The following is a 25166-nucleotide window of genomic DNA, read 5'->3' on the forward strand; positions in this document are numbered from 1 at the left end:
AGGAACTTCTCTAGAAGGTGATGATGATAAACAATATATGCCGTTTGTCTTGCACTTAATTTGCAGTTTATGTTTTGTATAAGACATCCTCGAACTCTCTACATCATACAGACTTGGCTTGCTTAATAGCAAGCTTGATTATAATTAAAGAGGAATTCATGTCAACATTTTCTATCATACTATTGAGCACTTCTCTCACTTTCTCGTTAGATCGAGAGTACTGAAGAACATGGGCAAATGAGATATGGTTAATCTTATATTTGGGATCAAAGGGGGGTGCAAAACTGAAATTCTTTTCCACTGTAATCTGTATGATTTATCACATTCCCTTTTTCTTTTGTTTCTGTTTTTTAGTACAATTTATCAAGTAACTGTACTTTAACTGATATTGCTATTTTGGGAGCAAGGCAGTACAAAACTTATCTCATCACCAAAGGAGAATGCAGAAGAGAATGAGAAGTGAAGAACATTAATTTCAGTTCAAACATCCAATAGTCCTGATCATCTCCTCTAATGGGAATTATAACCTCCCCACTTCTCTCAGTAACTAATTTCAGTGGATTTTTCTGAATAAACTGCCCTAGAATTTTATTTTATTTTATTATTATTATTTTTTTTGTGATAATCGAGGGATCCAGGGCTTCGCCCTAACTAGATCTCCGGGACACCGTGCAAATATTATAACGGAGGTTGATATAATAATCAAAATATAAGTGTATTAATTAGTCAAAGTAGGTAGACATTGCACATATACTAGGTTTAGGATTTGGGTAACCCTAGAACAAGGGACCACAAACAATCAAGTGGCTTTAATTTACACATAACATGATTTATCGTGAACATCAACACAATCTCTGGCATGCTTTATATTTCACCCTATGCAAATTGATTAGGGTAATTTCCCCATAAATTAAAGGTAATTGTAAAGTAGTACTGCTACTGATAAAATTAAAATTAAAAAATTGTCAGAGTTAGGGTTTCAACATGCAGCCTAGCCTAGGATTTCTGTATAAGCTCTTGGGACCACTTCTCAACTATCATCTGATATATTCCTTCCCCTAATCCCTTTTCTCTTCTTTCCAAAAGATTAACTCGTGAAAAAGGCTCGCTTAATACCTCCCACTAAATTATGTTTACCTATATAAAACAAGAGAAAATGTCTCAAAATGTGTGTGCGCGTGTGTGTGTGTGAGAGAGAGAGAGTGATGTGCATATTATTAGAGTATAGTTGATTGATTGAGAAGCTGAAAAAACCTAAAAACAGACTATGACATTGCAGTACTAAGTGATGCTTTTGTGCATAGAATAATTTTGAAAACCTCAATACTTTTGGACCAACCACCGAACCATATATGTATTATACAAATTAAGTCAACATTGTTTTTGTAGAAATTAAATTACCAGCTATTCAAAAAACTTAAACTCATAGGAATATGTAAATTTAAGCATTTAATCAATACTTTAACATTCCCCTTCACATATGGGCTCAAACTCTCTTTTAATATGTGAGGCCCAACACGTGAAATATTTAATTTAAATGGGAGGTGATTTGACGGAGTCAATGTTCAATCCCAGAACCTTTGGCTCTGAAACCATGAAGAAATAATGATGATGTGGAAATTTGAGCAAAAGCAAGAGCGAGAAAGAGACAAAAAATTTGTCACCTAGCTACGTTCATCACTCAGAATACCCTTAAGGGGTAGACACATTGCATGTGCTTATTGACTTAATTTGTCTACAATACAAAGGTTCATATTTATAGTGTAATGTCTAAATACAAGCACAGTAATTAGGAGATTTGATTACAATCAGCCAATAAATAAAGAATATTTGATATCAACTCAATTATGAAATATACGAAAAATATTCTAACAGTTTTTTTTTTTTTTTTGAATCCTCTTGGTTAGTTTTGATGGTGCATGTTCCTTAAAAAGGACAATATTGAAAAGTTCAAAATTTAGGAGTAGCAATTATACCAATGCAAGCAAAGCAGTATTATCAACTATATATGTGACGGTTTTTCTTGGTAGACTAATTAATTTCGAAAAGCTCAAAGCAACCTGGGACCAACTACAAGATAACAAGAATGCAGAGCTGCTTCCATGGACTCCGACCATGGATTTACGGTATCGAGCTTCATAACATTCTCAGACTACGTACATTAATTGCTTGTCTGTGATCAGTGAAAACTGGCACTTCGGCAAGAGTGAAGGATATGTTAATTAAGGAAACAATCCAAAGGATTTTCACTTAACCGTACATCATGTGCAGCAAGGTGAATCTCATAGGGAAACAGAATCGAGCACTTGTCGTGCGTACGTATGCAATGAGCAAAAATACCACCTACTATTTGTCAGCATCAAATATCAACACATATTATAATTGAATTAAACTTTGGTATGGATGCTATGCAAAAGGTCCCTTTTACAGCCCCCAATCAACAATTGCTACATCAGCTATATCACAACAATTGCACAGAATTAAAATAGAACCATATTCACTGGATGATGAAAAGAGAAAGAAGAAAAGAGGGTCTTGCAGAAACGGCCATGGCTGTGGGTCGTGGGTCTGGCGACTCTGGCCGTGACCCACAGCTGGCCAGGCCAGCCACCCACGGCGTGGCTCACCTCTCTCCGGCGGCGGTTTCTAGCCTTTAAGGTGATAAAATCCTTAAGAGTTAACTTTTCACCTTTAGGTTTTAGTTTTTGAATCAAAAAACGAGTTTTAAGGCATTAGAAACGGATTTTGAGGCATTAAAAACGAATTTTGAAGCATTAGAAACGGGCTTTGAGGCGGGTCACGACGGGTTTGAATCGGGTCACAGCGGATACGGTGGATTTGAGGCTCAGACTTGTGGGTCTTTGTCATCGTGGCATGGGTTTCTGGGTTCACCGGGTATGATTTTTTTTTTTTTTTTCCCTTTTTTGTCGTTTTGATTCGGTCAGGTGATCTCAATTTTATTTTTTGCATTTTTGTTAAATGGATGATGTGGCAATTGTTGATTGAGGGCCGTAAAATGGGCCTTTTGCAGAGTATCCGGACCATAGGGGCTCTCATTATAATTATAATGAAAAAAAAAAAAAAAAAAAAGCCTATCATTTATATAATTGGAAATTTATAGAATTATCAAGAAAATATGCATTATTGTGTCTTGCACACTATAAACCCTTGGTACCAAGGTGACACCAAACTGAACTAAACCATAAAATAATGCATACAACCCACGTTATATTGTTCGATTATTCAAAATATAGTTATAGTTTTCAATTTTTCAATTTGGATATTTATGTTATCAATAAAACCGATTTAATACCTCCGTCACAATTTTGTCCGACTGACAAGTACTGTCCTGATAAAAACATCCCATTGTCCGTACAAAAAAAAAAAAAAAAAATCTTTGATACTGTCTTTCATTAATTTACGGACCAAAAGAAGAAAAAAAGAAAACTTATCATTTTTATAAAAATTGGGAATTAATAGAATTATCAAGAAAATAGGCAGTATTGGGCAACATCTTAATCTCTAGCTCCTGCAGAAGGTGTGATTGACCTTCTATTAACTCCGCAGCGAATGCTTTTGCCCAGTCTGTATGGTCGTCAAAGTTCGATTCCGGTGAATCGTTGGATTGTTTCTCATCCACGGGCACTGATGTACTAGTTTCAATAATATTGTCGACAGTTTGTTCATCAGAGTCAGACAAGTCAATAAATATATGACCACCATCATCATGTCCAATATTGGTCAACCTCTTATTCTCCTCATCATCATCATCATGATGTCTAATATGGTTCAGTGTTAGGATCTGATCTAGCCTTTCTTCTTCTTCTTCTTCTTCTTCTTCTTCTTCAGGTTTCCTCTTCTTTTTTGATCCCTCCATCTTCTTCATCCGACAAAGCACATAATTTTGAAACTGCATGCAAGTCATAGAACATAAATAAGGACATTGAAGTCAACTGAAATTATACTTTATTCATGAGTGCTCTAAAAGCAATAGAGAACTGCTACACATTCTAAATTTTATTTTTAAAAATTGGTTTCTAAATGATGCATCATTTATTATTTTAAGAAATATGTCACAAACTCATGAGATGGTAACACATAATTTAGAAACAGACAGAGTTGTCATTTGAACATGTGAGATATGCATGTTTTTTAATAGTAGGGACAAAATTGGAATAAATAATATTAAAAACTCATTGCATGTCACATGTTATTAAAATATGACACATGTCATTTTTATAGACAAGATTGAAGGAAGTTCCTCGAACCCAATTTGAAAGAAAACTCTGTCCGATAGAAACCAACTTTTGAAACAAAAATTTACGAAAGAATAAAAGAAAAAAGAAGTAAAATTGGTTAATGAATATTTACTTTTGCATGGGTGAGCGTGGAGGGTTGAAGGGCATACTCATACATGATCCAGCGGCCATGATGGACTGTTTTACTCTCATACCGAAACCTTTTTCTGATTCCAACAAGCTTCGTAGTAGTTCCTTCATTAGTAGTCGCGTTACCATAAATCGTGACGCCGGTGTCCTCCCCTTTCCACGCGCCGGTTCCCACCGTCCGGTCGATACGTGAGCTGTTGAGGGTCTTCTTTTTTACCTTTGTGAAGACGCAAACTTCTTTTTGGTTCATTAACTTGGCGGCGGCGGCGGCGGCACCACCCTGCATGCATGCCGATGCTAATATTGCCTCCTCCCATATTTCCCATGGCTCTTTCTCGCCGTATAAGTTGCATTCAGGGATGTCGCTTTCTAATTCTCCGCTTGCTTTCTTGTAAAGCTTTTTTAGGAGAAGTTGTATTTCTTTGGGTTTCAGGTTTATCCTCATCCTCAAAATTTAGATTCAGAAGATTAATTGAGGCCTTGGTCGTCAATTTTGTGCCAAATACTACATAAATTAATAAATAATATTTAGTACATTTTAGTCGCAAGTGCATAAGATCAAACGATAGTATAAGGCAACAAGTACAAGATTGATCCCACGAAGATTGTTGATTTTGTTTTAGAATTGATAAAAATATCAAATTGTCACTAAATTGATATTGTGAAAAAGAAATAAAAAGATATAAAGATAAATGAAAAGCTAAAGATAGGGCTTTGATATCCACCACTAATCATACTTAGAAAATATAACAATATGCCAATGATCCAATTATACTATGAATACTTAATGTTTGCCAACCTAAGGGTATATGTGTCTACTCCTTAAGCTATTGATTTTCCTAAGCAACGAATTAAGCATGGGTGTCTACTCCTTAAACTATTGATTTCCCTAAGCAATGAATTAGGCATGAGTGTCTACTCTAATTATTTTCTTTCTTAAAGGATTTAGCATGGGTGTCTATTAAGTTGTTCTTTAAGAAAGCATAAATTTGTGGAAATCAACAAATACATGAGGCCTAGGGCATGGGTGTCTACTCCCGGTTTTCCATGTTGATTAACCCAAGAACTCGGTGTGGATTTCTTTTGTTACTCTTATTAAACCCAGGACTCGATCATCCAAATTGATTTAATTAACTAATACATACTATATGCATATAATGGTCAATCACATACATATGAGAAATTTAAGAAAACAGAAATTAATCAAGTTAAGCAACACAATATGATTATCACAAAGGCATCAATATTGAAATATTAAATAAACATAATTAGGGCTTCAATCTGGTCCTCCTAAAAAGTTAGTTATACATAATTAAAATAAAATAAAAGAAAAGGGAAAGAAAGAACCAAAAATGACTCTTTGAAGTAGCCTCCAATTCCTCTTCCCAAAGTTGTCTCCTTGAAATTGTGTATTAAATTGTGAGGCTTATAGGTCTATTTATAGGGCTTATAAGAGTCCTAGAAGCCCTAGTAATCCTAGGAAATTCGGAGATTTAAGTCATAGTTCAATTAGAATAAACAAAACCTAAGTCCAAATCGGAATAGGATTCGTCCAGAATTGCGTTTCTATCTTGCGATGTGATTTTGGCATAGCGTCAGTTCGAATTAGGAAAATGTTATTTCACAATGATTTGTAGTATTTTGAGTTAGCTTTGTAATGCCGCTTGAATCACCTCAATCTGAGATTTGAGTTAAAAGTTATGGTCAAAATACCGAGACATGTGCAGAATCCAAATTTGAATCCAATCTAATTTCGACTTCAATTTAAGAAATTTCGATTTAATCATTTCCTTTATTTCGTTAAACATAACCAAATCTTCTAGGTCTTCCCAATTTGCCCTTTAAGCTTGAAACTTTTCCGAAAACGCTTTCTTTTCTTCCATGACCTATAAAACAAAGAAAATAAAGCCTATCATTTATATAAAGAAAAAAGAAAAAAAGTCTATCGTTTATATAATAATTGGGAATGCTAGAAGTTGTTGTATCTCTCTTATATCACTATAAAAATGAGGTGGCTTTTAAAATTACCATTTGATAAAAATTTAATAGTGATCAATCGTATGATTAATCATAATTTTAAATGCCACATTATTTTATTGTGACACAAGATAAATTTATAGCATTACTCATTGGTTCATCGGAGGTATTCCCCTACTCATGTATATATGGAGGCTTTGAGCTCATTGTAGACGAAAGTATAAGATAGAAAACCAATTCAGTAAAATTTCCGGCCACTAAGCACCGATATTGCCCAAAAGAAATGCCAAGAAGTGAATATCGGCGCCAATATACGCAATGTTGTAATAGACGTATGTTGCATTGGTGTATAGCTCAATCACTAAGAATAGTTTGAATTTTGTAGGCTTTTTAGTCTTTTACTAGTGTTTATTATAAATAGCGTACATTGACATTTAAAGACTCTTATTTACCAAGATTGTGTACATGTTTTCACATTATTTGAATTTTTTAAAAGATGTGTCAATATTGACTTCATATATACCATTAGATGCATCGACTTTAAATCATGACCATAAAATAAAGAGAAATATTTGATGTCAATATTTTTCACATATTTTTCTTATCTCATTTTACAAATCAACCATTAGATATATGGACTTATGTAGACTTCACATAAGTCAGTAATAGACACCACAAATTTAATTGTTGATCTATTGAATTTATAAGAAAATATGGACAAATTATTGACACATTGAAATGGATAGGATCCTATTTGGGACTTTTTGTAAATATTTGCCAATGATATTGGATGTTTTATAAAGAAGATATTTCTACTTCTGCTCGGACCACAATCTTCTCATGAGCAAAACAATTTGGCATGCATAATAGCCCCATGTTCCACCCATTCAACATTCATCTAGTAAGGTAAGGAAAATAAGCCAAAAATCAAGTAATTTGATTGACAAAAGCTTCAACAAATCCCCAACCATCATCAAGATCAGGTCCCACCCAATAACCAGCAATTACCATATTGGTACAAGAACCTACATTCCAAGGGCAAGAATCAATTTCAGAACGACATCTTGTGGGTGTCAAAAAGTGATGTTGATAGATCCGGTTCACAGAAAATATGCCTTTATCATTAGCATTGCAGGTGGCAAGAGGCGTTGGTGCTGCAAAGGTAATTCACACCATCAGCTTAAAAAGACAAGCACAAATGAGGATGTTCAAATGTTCTATGTAAATGAAATCCTACACCTTGTGCCTTATAGCATCTACAATCAATTGCCATTTTTGCAACTTGATATCAGTCCTCCTACCAATAATAAACCATCATTTTTAGTATTTTAGACAATCAAACATTTTACCCTTCTCTGTTATTCATTGTGATTGCAAGTTTCCTTTTTGGCTCCACAGAAATTCGTTCAATGAAGATAAGCACTTGTTTTAAGGAACTTCCAACTTTCTCAACAAGTGGGCAAACTTGGGCCAGAGTTTCTAGGCCTAATGTAGGGCTTGAACTGAAAACGTCCCCACGCAAGTTATGGTTTAGAAGCTTAAGGTTTTAGACAGTTTAATATGACCTAAGCTGGATCTTATTATGCTTAATAGATGCACATCAAAATTATCTTCACAAGATTCCCACCTTTTTCCATTTTCCATGATAGCGAGATCTTGAATCAACTTATTGGTCTTATGGTATGTTCATGTCTTCATAATGGACACTTTTATCAAGGCACCAAAAAAAATATAGATGCAGATTTATAGGAAAACAAATTATGCTTTCAACTCTGGCTTTAAGCAGCCAATTTGAATTAATTCCTAACAAGAAGATGATTACAGTTAAAAGACAAGTTATACAGCAATCTAATACTTAAGCACATTCTGAAAGTTATATATACTTCCACACTGGCAGAATTCAGTAAGTAAAAGCATGAAGATGAAACCTTTATGCCTCTACAAAATGCCTGGATTCAAGCTTTTATGATTTAAAGTGGTAAACCATGAGCTAATTCACTCATAGGGTAACCGAATTTTAAACTAGAAACCAATGATAATCCTCTTTTTCTTTCAAATGCATGCAGTTTCAAAGAACAAAGGTGAGTGCCGGACTACAGTTCAGCCAGGATAAAAATCAAAAGCAAGTAATGATCATGCGTTAAATTATGCAAACAGGAGGCATAAACAGTACATGAGGATAGAGAAAGAAAACCTGTTCTGGCATTTGCTTGGCTTGAGAGTCTATTCAGAGATAATCTTCTTGGATGTACCTCCTGGAGTCAGATCCCGACAATCAGCAAAAAATACCAGACAAACATTATGCCATTAGTAAAACATCAAACGAGGCATATTTGTAGGCAACAATATTAAGGAGAAATTTTTGAAAATTGAGGAGATCAGTTAGGAGATAGTTCTTTACTTTAATCAATACAATTTGAACAGCGGCCTAAAGGGAAACCCTATAGTTAGGATAAATCAAACTGGTGATACAAAACACTAAATTTTGGTAATTGACTAATAATCAATCTAGCGATACAGGAAACTGATTTTTGGTAATTGAGCAATCTTTATAAGCCATTATGCCAGCCATCATCAACAATAACTGAAAGAATTAAATAAGGAAAAATAATAATAGATTCAAGCCATTACAGAAATCAATGAGTCATGAATTAGATGCAATGACCTGGTTAGTTACCCAGCACCAGTGGCTTACAAGAAGGTGATCCACGTGTTTGATAGATAAAGGAAAAAAAAAACACTCATTTACTCAATCAGTCACGCATAGTAGCAAACAGCACTCAAATATACAAAGACCAATAACAACTAACTGTTGCACACAACATTTGTTTGACAAAGCATAAATATTTCTAGTTTCCCTACCATTAAGTAGCAATAACACAAAACTCAGGTTTTTGTGTGATCCAGTGCAAAGGTTAGAGAACCAAAAATTTGTGATCCACCACCAACTTAAAAAATAAAAAATAAAAAAGGTGACAATGAAGCTTAATTCTTTTGATGTATCATGCCAGCCTCGTACTATTTGCTGCTAAGGATAAGCAATGACAAATATACTTGTCCAGGACTAAGTGCCCTTCATATTTAAGATTTAAATTGCTTTCTCATTTCCCATGTCTCCATCTTCTATATTTTGTCATAGAGCATGCTTCTAAAAAGGGGGGAGGGGAGGGGGAGGACTTACAGTTACAGCTCAAATATGTGAGAAAGGAAAAGATACACATGGATATAGAACCTTAATCACGAACCACTTAATTAAGTTAATTATTTGAAGTTTTTTTTTATGATTGTTATTGATTCGAAGTTTTCATGAATTAGAAAGCCTTCCTTTTCCACTTTTACTTTACTTTTCCCTCTTGGTCCTCAGCAGCCAAACATGGCCTAGCTAAAGCAAAACTTGCTAAAGTACTGATTAAACGATACTATCAGCTGAACTTTTGAGATAAAGCAATAATTTCTAACATAATATCAAATCAAAGTCCTGAGTTCAAAGTTTATCTATGTCAATATACCACGTTTCAATTAAATATTTCAGGTGTCGAGCTTCACTTATTAAAGTGGAGTTTTAGCCTATGCATAGTAACAGTCCTGAAGTATTGATTTTACTTTTTCCACTCAATTTAAACTTTAAGTGGCGATTTACGAAAACTTTTTCATTGTTAAATTCCAAGAACAATTAGAAAGACTTACAGAAACAAAGAACAATTGGAAAGAGACAAAGTAACTATAACTAGAATCAGAAAAGAACCCAGAAATAAATACCATCCCATTGAGAGTTTGTTTGTGTCAGTTTTTTTTTTTAGGAAAAAAAAAAAAAAAAAGAAAGAAGAAGAAGAAGAAGAAGAAGAAGAGGAAGCCAAATAAGTAAATCTCAGTAGCTGTAATTGGATCACTTAGGCAAAGGTCCCCTCTTTTTTCTTTTTTTCTTTTTTTTTTTCTTTTTTTTTGGTGGGTGTATGTGGGTCTCTTCGTGTCCTAGTCTCCTAGACATTAAAAAGTTCTCTGACATTTTCTCAGCAACCAAACAGGGGTTTGGAGAACAACATTTTGATAAAAGCTAAGGGTTTAAAATGAGAGGTTTGCCACTAAAAGAATATTACCTGAAGTAGGATTGGTGGAGTACAGAGAGGCGTGGAAAAGCTTATAGAGAGCAAGCACGCCATTTAAGCTCTTCGCTTCTTCAAGTTCTTCGTTGGTGCTTCCTGGGTTTAAGAAGAAGATTGTAACGGCGTCGTTCTAATCCGTTCTGTACTTCTCCAATATGTTCCAGGCCAAAATTTTTTTCTTTTTCTTTTTCTTTGTTTTTTTTTTTTTACCAAAAAAAAAAAAAAACCTCTTCGGTTACTTTTTTTTATTTTTTATTTCTAAATAATCAGATAATCCTCTAAAATCTTTATTCTAATTTTCTAAAAAAAGAAAAGAATCAACAAATTGCAAACTAAAAGTAAAACATTTTGGGAAAAGCAGACGTTAATATTATTTGTGACTTCGTCTCGTTTTAATTTTAAGATCCAATTTTTCAATTTTTTTAATTTCAATATTTGAATTTTGATCCTGCTTTTCATTCAAGCCCCCCATTTATATTTTCATGATTTCATCAATTTTTAAATGGACTTTTTTCAGGTTATATCCTCCCAATTTCTCTCTCCCCTCAACCAACCGCCACAGTTACAAAGATTTTAGAACATTTTCATTTGACTAATCAAAATAACCTAAATATTATTTTGGCTAGTCAAAATACTAAAATAGAACCAAAATAAGCTACATCCGGCTCGTTAAATTGGAAAAACATTTGGTGAGTTGTTACAGTGCTCACCAAATTTGGTGATTATTGTTCACTCATCAAATGTGAATATATATATATATATATATATATATATATACTAAACGAATGCTCTTACTTCTTAGGATAGAGGGAGTAGAACGAGAAGAGAAACTTCCGCTTTATAACGTGTGATTTCAACCAATTCAACTACTCCTTTGAAGTCTTCTTTTTTATTGATCGGTAGAAACCTTCTCATATACTATGAGGGTTGAATTTTGTCCTACACTCCTAATATAAAGGTTTATGCGGGCCACTCTCCGTGACTTCCAAACAGGGTTTTTTTGCTTATCTAATTGACGAAATTAACTTATTTTTGATGGGGATGAGTTGACATATGCCCACCATGTAACTTACATTGCTTGAATGGCACGAGTTTTAGGAAAATTAAGGTTGTATCAAAAACTAATTCCCTAATGTTAATAGATTCTACTATGTTGATACCGCATTACCAATCCACCATTTGATTTTCTTTTTCTTTTAACAAAAACTAATTTAAAAATGAATCAACAATGTCATGTCAGTATAGTAGCCAGGGCATCGAGAAGGAAGGACGCTTTCAGAGGCAAAAGGCCATGGGGAGATACTGCCTGTGATCCATGGATCTCTAATCCGGAAACTGTATCCAAGCTCCGTGGCTAGTCCGCTCTTATGGTACCATGCCCTGTTATGAGAAGCTAAGTTCTAACAAGTAAAGTGATCATTGGCATATGGATGCATATATTATGTATAATGATATAATAATTATAGATCTCCCCAGGTGCTCGGTCATATGATATAATGGAGATCAAACTGCGGCAACGGTCTGGTACATGGTCGCAATATAAGTTATATAGAGAGGATTACCCGTGGCAACAGTCTAGAGTCCGGTCATTGTATAACAGTATATATAAAGGTTTACCCATGATATATTTTGATGCTAAACAAAATTTAATTGATTGGTTTCAGAACAAAGCAATGGCCAAAAATGGAAAAAATAGAGTACGGATTACAGAATAGGTATGAAATTTCACTTCAAACGCACCGATTCTTGCTCAAGGATTTCTGAAATGAACCAGCTTCCTGGTGAGATACCAAGGTACATTACCTGAAACCGGAGAAAGTAAAGTCACCATAACTATGAACTTAAAAGGTTTCGCAATGGCAGACTCGAAACAAAACCAATGCAGAGCCAAATCCAAATTAAAAGCTTAATCAAACAGGGCAGAACATACGATTGCATATTTTGTGTTTCATTTGAACTCTTCTTTGACTTGTGCTTTGACTTCTTCTCCCGTTTCTTACTCCTGCCAAGCAGTGAAATTTGGGTATTGGTACAAAAAGAACAAACCAGGGCATTGAGCAAATACTTGTTATTTCTTTACATATGAAAAGAGTATTAGAAAGTACTCGTCATGTGAGCCAAGACCCCAACAAGATCTCAGCTTCCGGTTTATGTGCTTCAAATCTTTTTCTGAAGGGAACTTATACCTCCTTACCTGTATATGTAGCCACAAGACAAGAAGAATGGTAAATGAAACTGAATACGGCCACAATTCTCTATCTAACATGAATTGCATCCATCCCTTGCATAGAATCATCCCATGCCTTCCAGTATCGCTATCAACAAAGTATGTTACAGGAATCATCAAACTTATATTCAAGTTGCAATTAGTATGAAAATTCTGTACCCAGGAATCTATTGCACTTAGAGATTCAATGAGCTCTGAAATGGTGTGTGCAGAACTCTGACGAGAGAGAATGCTCCTCAGGTATCTGCAAAGATGCAAGCAAGTTGAAGACTGACTAATTATTGTAGACAAGAAATGCTTCTTTCTTTTTTTTTTTCCTTTTTCCTTTTTTATGCCAACAAGAGTTTTAACCCCAGATCCCTCCCATTCCTCCCAAGCTGATTTGTTTATTTAGTGTGCAATCACGGTTTGGTAAACCAATACATACAAAAGATATGTTCCAAAAACATTAGTCATAATCTTGAGGAAACTCCAAAGCAGTTTAAAACCTCTCAAAGTCAAGAACTCCATGCACCTCATTCGAACTACGCAAAGAAGCCAATGCCAACTGCATCATATAAATAGAAAGAAATGTCAGGATTCTAATTAAAGAATAGATTACAAGATCAAAGTACAATATGAGCCTAGTTGACTGAATGACATCCTGGGAATACAATTCACAAATGATATTTCAATATCCTTCATCCAAAGCTAAAGTATGGTCTTTTTCCTTTTTCAATATAGAAAATAACTTTCATCATCCCCTCATTTTACCATTAAGGCCCTCATCCTATTTCCCCAAATCTAAAAGGGTTAAGTTATCATGGGTCCATTTACCGATTCACTAATTCAGCTCTAAAATCATTATACAATAAAAATATCTATGGTTCAGATATTACTAACACAAAAAGACAGAAAATTTTACACAGATTGAGGAAGATATACAACTAAAACCCCAAGTCTCGCACTCTCATTCAAAAAACAAAAAACAAATATATTAAGATTCCAAACAAAAAAGAAGACTTCATGAATGATTAGAACTAAAACAGAACCAGAGAAATATTGTGAACTTTTCAAAGTAATAGATTTCTTTCATTACAGTTGTACAATTTAAAGAATCACGGAAGAATGTCTTGGTGTTTAGATTTAGAGGGAGCAAAAAGATGCTCTCATTCAACATGGAGAAAGATGTCATAGAGTACCTGTCCAGGAGGGAATAGAAGTGGTGCATCAGTAAGCATGATTTTATCAACTTCCATTCTTGCAGTTTCATGTAAAGCCTATGAGACATTAAAACAGCAGACGGATAAATAAATAGGAGGAAAAGACAATTGAACCTCTATGTGAGCATCTCTTAGCAAACAAAAGAAGCATTAACTACAACAATTAGAGTGCTAGAACAATATTTGCTCCACAGGAAATACTGAACGATTAATCAAATTACTTATTAATTACTCTAAAATGGTAATCATGTACTAAGATGCTGTGTATGCTCAACTGTTAGCTATTTCAAATTATCTCATTTCCACAGCAGTTTCATGAAGACTTTTTCAAGTTTCAACTTAAGCATGAATGATATAGGAAGTCAAGTAATCAAGAGTTCAAGGATCAGAGAGATTCAATTAAAAAATTAAATAGGACACAAAAAGTTCACCTTCAGCATATGAAGCTGATCATCTTTTGTTTGGCAGAATTCCTAGGAACCAAAACAATTGTCATCAATTGCAACACAAAATATGCCATATATATATATGTGTGTGTGTGTGTGAGTGTGTGTGTACCATCACAGCAAGACCAAAATGAGAATTAAGGAATTGTGCCAAAAATAACAATTAAAAATTAAAACACACATGGTCACAAAAAATGAGCTTTCTTGTACAAATCGGAAAACAAAAAATCTTCATCAGAAATGGATTAAGCATGCTTACCTCTATATCATTGACAAAACCGTCAATTGATCGATAGGGTGCATAAACAATAAGATCAAATTCTAAACTCTGCAAAAACAACAGAATAAGATAAGGTTTTAAATGTTTGCAAAGTAGAGGTATATGGGGAGAAAAAGAAAAGTAAATAAAAGAGAGAGAGAGAGAGAGAGAGAGAGAGAACAATAATAATATGCACGGCACATCCATGCCTGATAAACTATCATCTCATTATTGAGAATCAATTGATGATCCTGCGAGATCCCCTTACCGAGCTCCTCAGCTGAGACATGATTTTCTTCTATCTTACAAGCCCCATAAATGCAAGTTAACCTGTGCACGAGGAAGTAACTTCATAAAATTATCACAATTGAGTACGATACACCAACAATTTGCTATGCCAAGTAATTCCAATAGTGCCAATTTCCTACTATGTCCAAAGGAATTTTCTAATAATTTCCTCATGAACTTCTATGATGCTTTGATGCAATGCAGATTCAAACTTCTATGGTGGATACTAGATCTTGAGACCATTGGGAAACTTCAAGAAGAGGTGCAAAATAGATCTAACAGCAATCTTACATAATATTTTTTGGATGATGTTCCATGATCGACCATTGAAGATAAAACCTTTTGAAATATATTAGAGCTGTTGCCTGCAAAACATGAACCAATTCCAGAAAGTTGACCAAAAACCCAACATTATCTATATTTTCATATTCATTATGGAAAGAAAGAAACACATACCTGAATTTTATGAGGAAAGTGGAAGTTGTTACAAACTTCTTGAAGTTTATTCTCATAGAAAACCCGCATATATTGCTCTTCTTCAATATTAAGTGGTTTCGGACGAGAATGCTTGTCAGCTAACATGAAAAGAATGAGACCATAAAAAAAACATATAGAAATCTTGCCCAGCAAAAAGCACATCGACCCACACATTCAATTCAATAAGAGAAGCTAGAAAAGTTGTGATTCTCGTAAAAGCATTTACCAGTATCTTTTGCATTAGTTTGAGGTTCAGGATACGACAATGACCCATCAATATCTACTTCCATAAGCGTTGCTCCATACTTCAATACAGATTACTTAATCAAAAGTGATAGATATATTTCTCTTAACATAACAATTATGAAATCTACTAATAGGAGGGGATAAAAAATAAAAAATAAAAAATAAAAAAGAAGGAAATCTTGTGCCATACCTTCTCTAATGCTTGTATTGCTCTTTGATTAGCGGCTTTGTATTTTTCAACCTGTATCATAGACAAAAACTAATAATGAGCTTAGTATTAAATTACATAGAAAAAGAAAAAAACTAAACTAACAAAATTATTCACGTCTATTGCACACATAAAAGCACACGCGGGGTTTTATTTTGCGGCCAAAAGGATTTTCTTGTTTCCGTCAAACCAAACAGAGCTTAAGGAAATCAAGTTCCGCACTTGAACCAAGCCTAGTAGAACTGCTTTACCTTAATCCCACTGAATTTTGATATTTATGAAACAAAAGCAAACTCTACGACTCTTGATATTCTTTAGTCGTTTCTTTTTCTTTCTTTGATTTTCTTTTCCTACATTTTCTCGACAACCAAACGGAAAACGAATGGCGATAATGATAGCATAAATAGAGTAAGAAAGGGACCTACCAGCTCTGGAGGAGTGAAGATCCACTTGGTTCGGTGAGTTGAGGTCTGGAAATCGGCCATGGCGACTCGTAAACCCTAACTCAGTTACTCTAAGAAAATTATTAAGTAGCGCTTGGATTTGTAGGAAACTGATTGAATAATCGGAGAGATTTTTCAGGCCAAGAGCGAAGAAAGAACGGAAGGAAATAGTGTAATGGCAGCTGGGCTTGGGAATTTGGGCATTCAGAGGATTCTTTACTTTTTAACGTGCCCTTCTATTTTTCTTAGGGAAAGGACAAGAATTTCGTCCAAAATGAGAAGAATGTCCACCAAAGTGGTCTCAAAAATTGCCATATATTTTATGAGCACTAGAAAAAATACATATTTTTTTTACTAAAAATATAAAAAAAAAAAAGTGAAAAGTATATGTTATTAATTTCACGTGTTAAAAGGACATATAACACTTTTAAACGTTAAGGACTGATTTGGTTCGCGAAATGCGTATTCCATTAGAAAATATAATAATTATTACCGAAAATAAAAGATAATGTAATTGAATAACTATTCATATTCTTTAGTTTGATAATAACACGCATGTTGTCTCTAATGGGTAGCTCAATCAGCTGTGAACTACGCTTAATGAAGCAAAGATTACTAGTTCGAATTCTCCCTCCTTATTCCCTTGTGTGAACATCTTAAAAAATAAAATAATACAGATGTTCTAATTGGAATTTAATCAAAATTACACACACTCATGCTATTTTTTTTTCAACTCATATTAAAAATTAAAAATAATTAAAAACAAAATAAAGTGGGTTGGTCGGCCACCTACAGAAACAGCCGAGAGTGACTACACCACCCCTAAAGCAAATCTACAACCACCCCAAAATGAAATTGAGTGGTGCGGCCACCCCCAGATTGGGGTGGTCGGTCACCCACTTTGTTTTTCATGTTTCATGTTTTTTTTTTTTAGTTTAAAATAAAATAAAATAAATAATATGAGTATTTTTGAAAAAAATGTATTCAATTCCTTGAGAAATCTTTCAACTAGTTTGAAGAAAAAAAATTTCGTTGAAAAATAAAAATTGTTTCCCTAAGCAATTTTATACACTAGTTTTTTTAAAAAACACGCGCGCACACATACACACACACATACACACACACACACACACATATATATATATATATATATATATATATATATGAGTAAACTGTATTTTTCTAACAATTTACAATGGCCCTAAATTTAAATATGAGAAATCAACTCTTTAAATTATGTAATTAGTTTCTGTCATGCTTAAGATAATTGATAAATACTTATCTTATAGTACCAAAAAAAAAAAAAAAAAAAATGTAATGGTTAGGAATCTTGCAAACTATACCTATACCTTAATGGATTGACATTGTTCTTTTGAAAGTAAATGATTGAATGTTTCAATTTAAAGTTTAGCAGACACTATAAACGATTTCATAATGTATGGCTTTGTAGCTTTCTAAGTGAAATAGTATTTGAAAAAAAAAAAAGAAGCAAACAAGAAAGTGCAAATTATATAAAGAGAGGTTGATAGAGGATCTCTCTTACGTCTGGATAAAAAATGAGAAGGATTCTCTTTTCTAATTTTTTTTTTTATTGGCTTAGAGAAAAAAAGAAAAAAAAAAAAAGAGCCTGATATAATGTAGATCGTAAACTAAAAGCACTAGCAACAATTTTCTTTATGTATATATATATTTTTTAAATTAGCAACAGTTGGGAAGGGAATTCTTCTCAACTTATATTTTTTTATTTTTTTAGTTTGATTTAAAACCACTAATACTCAACTAAACTCAAAATTTTTAAACTTTATTCAATTTTTTTAACCAAACTAATAAAAAAATTTAAAAATCAAAAAAATTTAAAATATATATATATAGGAGTGGTGGCCATACCGCCCCTAAAAGTATGGGGTGGCTAATCCACCCTCTAGGGGTGGATCGGCCACCCCATAAACTTTTTACAAGTGGCGGAAAAATTCGGTGGTGGTCGAGCCACCCCAAGCAGCTACTAGGGGTGGCTCGGCCACCCCCCATCCATTTTCGGAGTGGCCGAGCCACGCGAAAACTGCTGTCGGGGGTGAATGTGAATCGGCCACCCCCAAACACCTTGGGATGGTTCAAAACCACCCCAAATATATATATATATATATATATATATATATATATATATATTTGTTTATTTTTTAATTTGATTTTTTATTATTATATTTTATATTATTTAAACAACCAAAACATAATCTCAAATTTTTTTTTTTTTCTCCTGATATTCACAATTTTTAAATTAAGTTAAACCCTAAATTTTATTGGCTTTACCCTTCTATGAATGGGTTGAATTATTTATCGCATTAATATGTTATTGAAGTCAAGTAGGTGGCGGTCACTAAAAAAAACCTTAATATCTTTGATTAAATAATGACACGTGTCAAAAAAAAAAAAAAGTAAACATAATTTTTCAGGAGCGAAAAGCGCACGATCCCGAGGAATAAGAAATTAAAAAAACAAAAATTCTCTAGGATAGGGAACGGTGCCGTTTCATTGACCAACCGTTGGAAGCCAGCACCATAAAACAAAAGAAGGAACGGGCTCCGCTCTTGACACTCCCAACTCTGCTACTTTGCTTCGTGCATTCAAGGTAAAGCCCTAAAACCCCCTCTCTCTCTTTTTTGTTTTTGTTTTTTGTTTACTTTTTTATTTTTAAATTTTCGAAGAATTCCACTTTCATGCATTATTCCTGTCAGCGTCAATATGATTTTTCTTTCCTTGTTTTTGATTTTTCTTAGCAACATTTGAGCAAATTTTCCGTACAAGAAAGTGGGTGTTAAGTGTTATTCTACTGGTGTCTTTTTTGTTGTTATGAATGGTTGAGGTATCGTAATATTGATATTCGGGTTGTTGTGGATGAAATAGGTTGATATTTGTACTGGGTATATTGTGGAATTTGAGATTGTGAGGGGTCAAAAGATGAGGCAGCTTATAATGCTGGATGAGGGTTTGAGGATTCTTGAAGAAGGGATTGTGAAAGCAAATAACATTCTGATTGGACACCCGCCCAAGTCATTGTTCTCCGGTGAAGATTATATGAAGTTCTATAAGTATCCTTTATTGATTTTATTGGTTTCTCTTCCTTCTTTTTTTTTCTAAGTAATTTGATATAAGGACGCATTAATTTGCTTGTTGTCAATCTTTTCTTACGCACTTGTGCTTGCTCTGGTTGGTGCGTATATACACGTTATGAATCTTTATAATCGCATTCTGTGAAAATCTTAATGGGTTCTCTTGGTTTTCTTTCTAATTTATTATACTCCCCTGCACACTATTAATTTACTACATCCATGAAGTTCTATAACTTTTTTTTTTTTTTTTTTTAATATAAGTAAGAAGTTTTATTACTATAAGGATCCTTTTCTTAAATTGTGATGTGCTCTCTTGGTTTCTTGGCTGTTTTTATGTACATTAATACCCGTGTGTGTGTGTGTGTCCAAGTGTTCATTTGTAATTAAAATTGTCATTAAGTGTGTAACAGTTAACGTAAAGAACTACCATAATTTGTTAGGATGACATGTAGATTTTTGAGAATACTTGCCAAAAAATAAAACGCATGTTGATTTTTAGAAAGAAAACAGAAGTTTTCTGTTTAGCTCTTGATAGGGATGTTCCATGAATTAAAATGTTTTGAAAGCTCTATTGCAATTTGTCACTGAATACTTCTCCTGTATTAGCAGTGATTTGAAAATGTATTGGATATCCTTCACTTGGTTGATAGCTGTGTTTATACCATGTGTTCTCAGAGACCACCTTATGAATATTCAGAGGAGCTTTATGAAAGATACAAAACTGCTTTGGAAGCGAGCATTGTTTCAATTGTGAGATTCTTTCAATACCAACCCCCCCACCCCACACACACACACACACACACACACACGCTCATATCCAACACAACACCCAAAAAATTAAAAGATGAAAAAAATATTTGAATTATGTTAGCACTACAAACAACATGTTCACAATCAAAACATATTTATGGTTATCGAAGTTTTATGGAATATAAATATGCACTTTGTCTTTTAGGTTGTCTTGGATGAATCCATTTTGTAAATTAAACTTGATAGCACTATTGTCTGGGTAGTGAAGCATTGTTTTGGCTCCCTGTTTTTGTGGAGGAAGTGGTAGCTTGGTGAAAAGTAAGGACTAGGCGATGCCTTGGAAATCCAAGTTATTGCTGGCCTGAGCTCTTGCAACGGACCCTTTGGCGAACAGGCGACTATTTCTGCCTTAAGTTTAGGCTGAGGTGGCTGTGTATAGACCAGCCTCCCAATTTACTCCCTGAGGTTATATCGACTAGGCAATCCCTTGATACCTTGGGTACAATGCTGTTGTACGGCATATAGCATCAACAATTTTGATTGTTCTCTTATTCTTTGTTAATCTCCCTCTTTAACTTGTACTCTTAGGTGCTGCCATCACTATATGACAAATATGATGCCTATTTGCTCGTGAGCCTTCTGCAAATGTGGTCAAATTACAAGGTGATGACAAAGTGTTTGTTGGGATTTTTCCAGTACCTTGATTATCACTTCGTTAGTAGAAGACACGTTCCATCACTCAATGATCTTGCCATTCTTTGCTTTCACAATCTGGTAAGTGTGCTCTCTTTTATGCAAGAAGTACTTGCTGCTGTAGTGTAGTTTTCATGTATCTTTTTTCTTTTCACCTTGCCTTTTCAGGTTAAGGCTAAGCTAAGTTTTACTTTCATTCTGAATTCAGGTCTGCAGTAAGTTGTATGATAAGTTTAGAGATGCTGCAATTTCCCTGGTATGTTGACATGCTATATTAATCTTATGAACTGCTCTCTCTTTCTCCAATGTGGGCTTAATACTGTTGTAACTCGTGTGTCCAGATCAATCAGGAGCGGAATGGGAAACAGTTTCAACAGGATTTGATAAAGAATGTCTTGGATTTCTTTGTGGAAATTGGAGAGGGAAAGATAGATTACTATGAAACTTTTGAGCAGTTCATGCTTGCAGATGCAGCCAGTTATTACTCTCAATTAGCTTCAGAGATGCTTTGGTACAAATCATCTACAGATTACATTCAAAAGGTTGTTTTTTTTTTCCTTAAGGGTAACAGCTAGAAAAATTCGTCTATTCAATACAAACTATGGGCTTACTTTTTGTCAATGATTCAGGTTGCGTGGTTTTTGATTCAAGAGAGAGAAAGAGCTGGTCGGTACTTACGGCAGGCCTCCCTAGAGAAGTTACTTGAGGTATTTCTATTTGTTTTATTAATGGTTTACCATCATTAGGTTGTCAGTAATCATTGGGCTTCCTGATATTGACTTAAAGTGAGGATACATGATGGTGAAGAACTCAATAAAATGTTAAAACAACTCTATGCATAGATCCTTAATTTGTTATGAAAGTTGGTCAATTTTCAATCACATAAGGTGAAAAGTGTTCTAACCAGGTTGATGGTAAATAACTCAATCAAGTAAATAAAAAGTTAAAACAACTCTATGCATATATCCTTAATTTGTTATGAAAGTTGGTCAATTTTCAATTGCATAAGGTGAATACTATTATAACTAGGTTAAGTTTTATTGTGCTTTCATAAATGGCCTTCATAGTTATAACTTGAACTAACTGTTGTAGTCCCACAAAAAGATTAAAAAACAAACACATTGGATGAAATATTTCCTCCTAGAAGCATCTATTGGCTTTACGGCTTTAGATTTATTCATATCACAAGCAAATTTATACTTATCTTCCTAGCCAAAGTCCGTGTACTGGTTTTGCTAATTCCATGTTTTGAGCTTTTCAGCTTTGTGCCTAGGTAAGAGGAAAGGATAAATCTATATAAACTAATACTGAGATCTGAAATCTGAAATCTGGTTCTTGTTACATAAAAAATCGTCTTTCTCCAGAATAAATTGTCGCATTGAATCATGGATGTTCTGCTTTTCTGGTATCTCTTCCAGATTGTGAAATGTAAATTGATGGGTGACACTGCACAGATAGAAAAGCAAAAGGCTGAGAGCCATGACACTGAAACTTATCAGGTACACTTCGTTTCTATGTTTGCTGCCTACAGAAAATTCAAATTTGAGATTGGCATCCAACAAAACAGTTTCTCACTATGTGATAGTTTTGTCATAGTTTCTCTGTGTCATAAAGGTTCAGTTTGTTAATACCTCTTTTTTTCCTGGCACATGTATAACCACTTCAATGTTTGTTGATTTGTCCTTTTCCATTCTTTTTTCTTTTCATTTCTTCCTTGTTTCCCCTTTTTAACAGATATCTGTATGCATCCAGTCATTTATCAAATACAAATAAGAACTAGATTTTTTTTTTTTTTTTTTTTTTTTTTATGTCGATTTTTGACGGTTCCATCATTTGATGCATGTCTTAGTGTTGTATTTATTTCTAGAGAGGAAGTTTACTTGGCTGTCTGTCTTTTATTTTATACATTTGTCCCCTTGGATGCTTGTGCTGATTTATGGATACTTACTGTAGGATCTACTGTCAAAATATGCTGGCATGAGCATTGGAGAGGGAAGTTCTGGGCAAACCTATCGATTTTCTTTTAGTAATTAATTATTATAGGTTGATGAAACAGTTAACACAAAATCCACTGATTTTTGTAAGCAAATATATGAGGAATAGTTTGCAATGGAATTGATAGGTTTTAAGATGCCATGCTCAAATCAAAAAGTCCATGTGTGTGTTACTGTGTATATATCAATACATATGTGCCTTCTACAATTGAGCATTTTTGTTGGGATTCAGTAATTTTTGGTTCATTAATTTACTGGTAAAAACTGCCTACAGTTTCTCCTTGCGTATGGTATTCATTTTAAATTAAATTCAGTGCTTAGTTTCTCTTTAAATTTTGCCCCGGCGGATGCAGTGGTGGAAGGGTTTTGTTAGTGGCTGCAAATGCAATTGTGCTACCACAGCTTTGTTCTTGGTATAAAATTTGTTAGAATATTAAATGAAATTATTAAATTTACGATTTTTTTTTAAAATTATTAAATTTACGATTTTTTTTTTTTAAAAAAAAATTTCTTAAATTTTTATTTTTTATCGAAGAGCAAAAGTGCCTGAATTCGAATCTCATTTTTATTATTTACTTTTATTTTAATTAAATATTTTGCCTTAACGAGGAAACCTAACAAAGCATGAGAGGAAAAATGCCAATATATGACTATGAGTGAGCCATTCTCTTGTTTCTTAACTAAAGAAAGCATGGTCATCTATGCTAGTATGCCCCCATCATACTCTGTGGATCTTCTCTGCTCAATTGTGTACCCACCTATTTATTCAATTATCAATAATATGCAATGTAAATCTTTCATCTCAAAAAAAATTAATGTTACAAATGTTTTTATGGTCCCGGTTAAGAATTTGGATATGTTAGGGTACAAATAACGTTGTTTTCACACAATAAGGCGGCCTTGTGTAGGTTAGATGTCCGAATCTCATACTAGTACGTCAACTTTAAGAGAATAATTAAAAAAAAAAAATGGTCCATAACATTAATCTTAATATAATGTTAAATCTTTTATTTTTGGAGAAACTTCATAAAACCCCTCTGAAATTTCAGCCGATTTGAAATACTCCCCTGAATTTCCAAAACTCTCATTTAAGCCCCCTGAACTTCTATTTTCTCTCACTTTGAATCCCTTTAACATTAAACTACGTCGTTTTGTATTCTAAAATTACCTAGCCTAAAAAGACGTCGTTTTAGGCATTATTTTTTATTTTTTTAAAAAAGAAAAAATTAAAAAATTAAAAAAAAAAAAAAAAAAAAAAAAACTGAAGCCACCCCCTTGGCCAAAATGGGGTGGCTGAACCACCCCATTTTTGGCCAAGGGGGTGGCCGGACCACCCCCTTGGCCATGGAGGTGGTCCGGCCACCCCCAAAAGGGGAAAAAAAAAAAAAAAAAAAAAAAAAAAAGGGGGGGGGGGGGGGGTTGCATATGGGGTGGCCGGATCACCCCCAGCCCCTTGGGGGTGCCCCTTTATTTTTTTATATTACACCGTAACTTATTATTCTTTTCTTGACATGACTTATAACTTTCGCTTCATAAGTCGTGATGTCTACCTGATGAAACTTGTAACTCATTATTCATATATGTAAAAAGATCTTGGAAATGCTGAGACACAATTGCACCATCATTTCATTTATTTATTGAGTTTTGCATCACATGCAAGTTTTATCTTATCTCTCTCTCTCTCTCTCTCTCTCTCTCTATATATATATATATATGAATTTAAAATAATGAAGCTTATGTAATGAAGAAAATGTCGTTATCCACGATTTGATTTTTTTTTTTTTTTTAAATTTTTTTTTCTGAGCATCCACAGTACTATGGATTTATTAATATTATTATCATTTTGATTGTTGCATTGCAATGTATTTTATATACTCGTAGATATTTTTATATTTTATTTGGGCCTTAATATATATATATATATATTTGTCAATGAGTTAGGTCGATCGGTTTCTTTACGTCTCAAAACAAACTTTTTCTCATAACGACGCTTGAGCAAACGAAAGAGTAAATGAATGAACAAAAACAAGTAACACACATTTACATAAAAAATAAAAAAAATAAAAAAAATAAAAAAAAAGGAAAAAGAAAAAAAGTAACACACACAACACTTTCTCTGTTTTTCAAAAGAAAAAACATAAAACAAATGGATTAATCCGGTATTGCCCTAAAATAGGGCGGGATATGTGAGTGCTTATGTGGGCAGTATTCAAACAATTCGAGTCTTACGTGCTTCAACACCTTGAATAAATATAGTCAACCAAGGGAGGGAGATGGGGAAGTGGATTTGAATTAGTTATAGTTGACAATTTTTGATATGATTCACAAATTCAATGCAAACCCAACACAAAATTAAAT

The 25166-nt window shown here is 33.8% G+C and overlaps 3 protein-coding genes across 3 annotated transcripts; 1 reads left to right on the top strand and 2 right to left on the bottom strand.

The window, feature by feature from the left end:
* Nucleotides 1-7281: 7281 nt before the first annotated feature.
* LOC132171742 (uncharacterized) lies at nt 7282-10587 on the bottom strand. The gene is made up of 3 exons (XM_059583133.2): nt 10463-10587; nt 8560-8620; nt 7282-7519 (listed from the first exon to the last, which is right to left on the bottom strand). Exons 1-3 carry the CDS (start codon nt 10523-10525, stop codon nt 7293-7295), a joined length of 351 nt encoding a protein of 116 aa, XP_059439116.2. The 5' UTR covers nt 10526-10587; the 3' UTR covers nt 7282-7292.
* Nucleotides 10588-12026: 1439 nt separating this feature from the next.
* On the bottom strand, nt 12027-16537 carry CYCH;1 (cyclin H;1). Its single transcript, XM_059583132.2, has 14 exons — nt 16247-16537; nt 15804-15854; nt 15594-15672; nt 15347-15465; nt 15182-15255; nt 14812-14932; nt 14603-14671; nt 14329-14370; nt 13877-13954; nt 13184-13242; nt 12855-12939; nt 12574-12662; nt 12399-12470; nt 12027-12271 (listed from the first exon to the last, which is right to left on the bottom strand). The coding sequence occupies exons 1-14, from the start codon at nt 16304-16306 to the stop codon at nt 12268-12270; spliced, it is 1002 nt and encodes a 333-aa protein (XP_059439115.2). The 5' UTR covers nt 16307-16537; the 3' UTR covers nt 12027-12267.
* Nucleotides 16538-18842: 2305 nt separating this feature from the next.
* LOC132172999 (cullin-1) lies at nt 18843-23092 on the top strand. The gene is made up of 9 exons (XM_059584564.1): nt 18843-18890; nt 19166-19350; nt 20022-20121; nt 20710-20895; nt 21023-21070; nt 21156-21356; nt 21444-21521; nt 22233-22313; nt 22768-23092. Exons 2-9 carry the CDS (start codon nt 19220-19222, stop codon nt 22846-22848), a joined length of 906 nt encoding a protein of 301 aa, XP_059440547.1. The 5' UTR covers nt 18843-18890; nt 19166-19219; the 3' UTR covers nt 22849-23092.
* Nucleotides 23093-25166: the final 2074 nt, after the last annotated feature.

The sequence above is a fragment of the Corylus avellana genome, chromosome 1, assembly GCF_965113065.1.
Source record: "Corylus avellana chromosome 1, dhCorAvel1.hap1.2, whole genome shotgun sequence".
Lineage (NCBI taxonomy): Eukaryota > Viridiplantae > Streptophyta > Magnoliopsida > Fagales > Betulaceae > Corylus > Corylus avellana.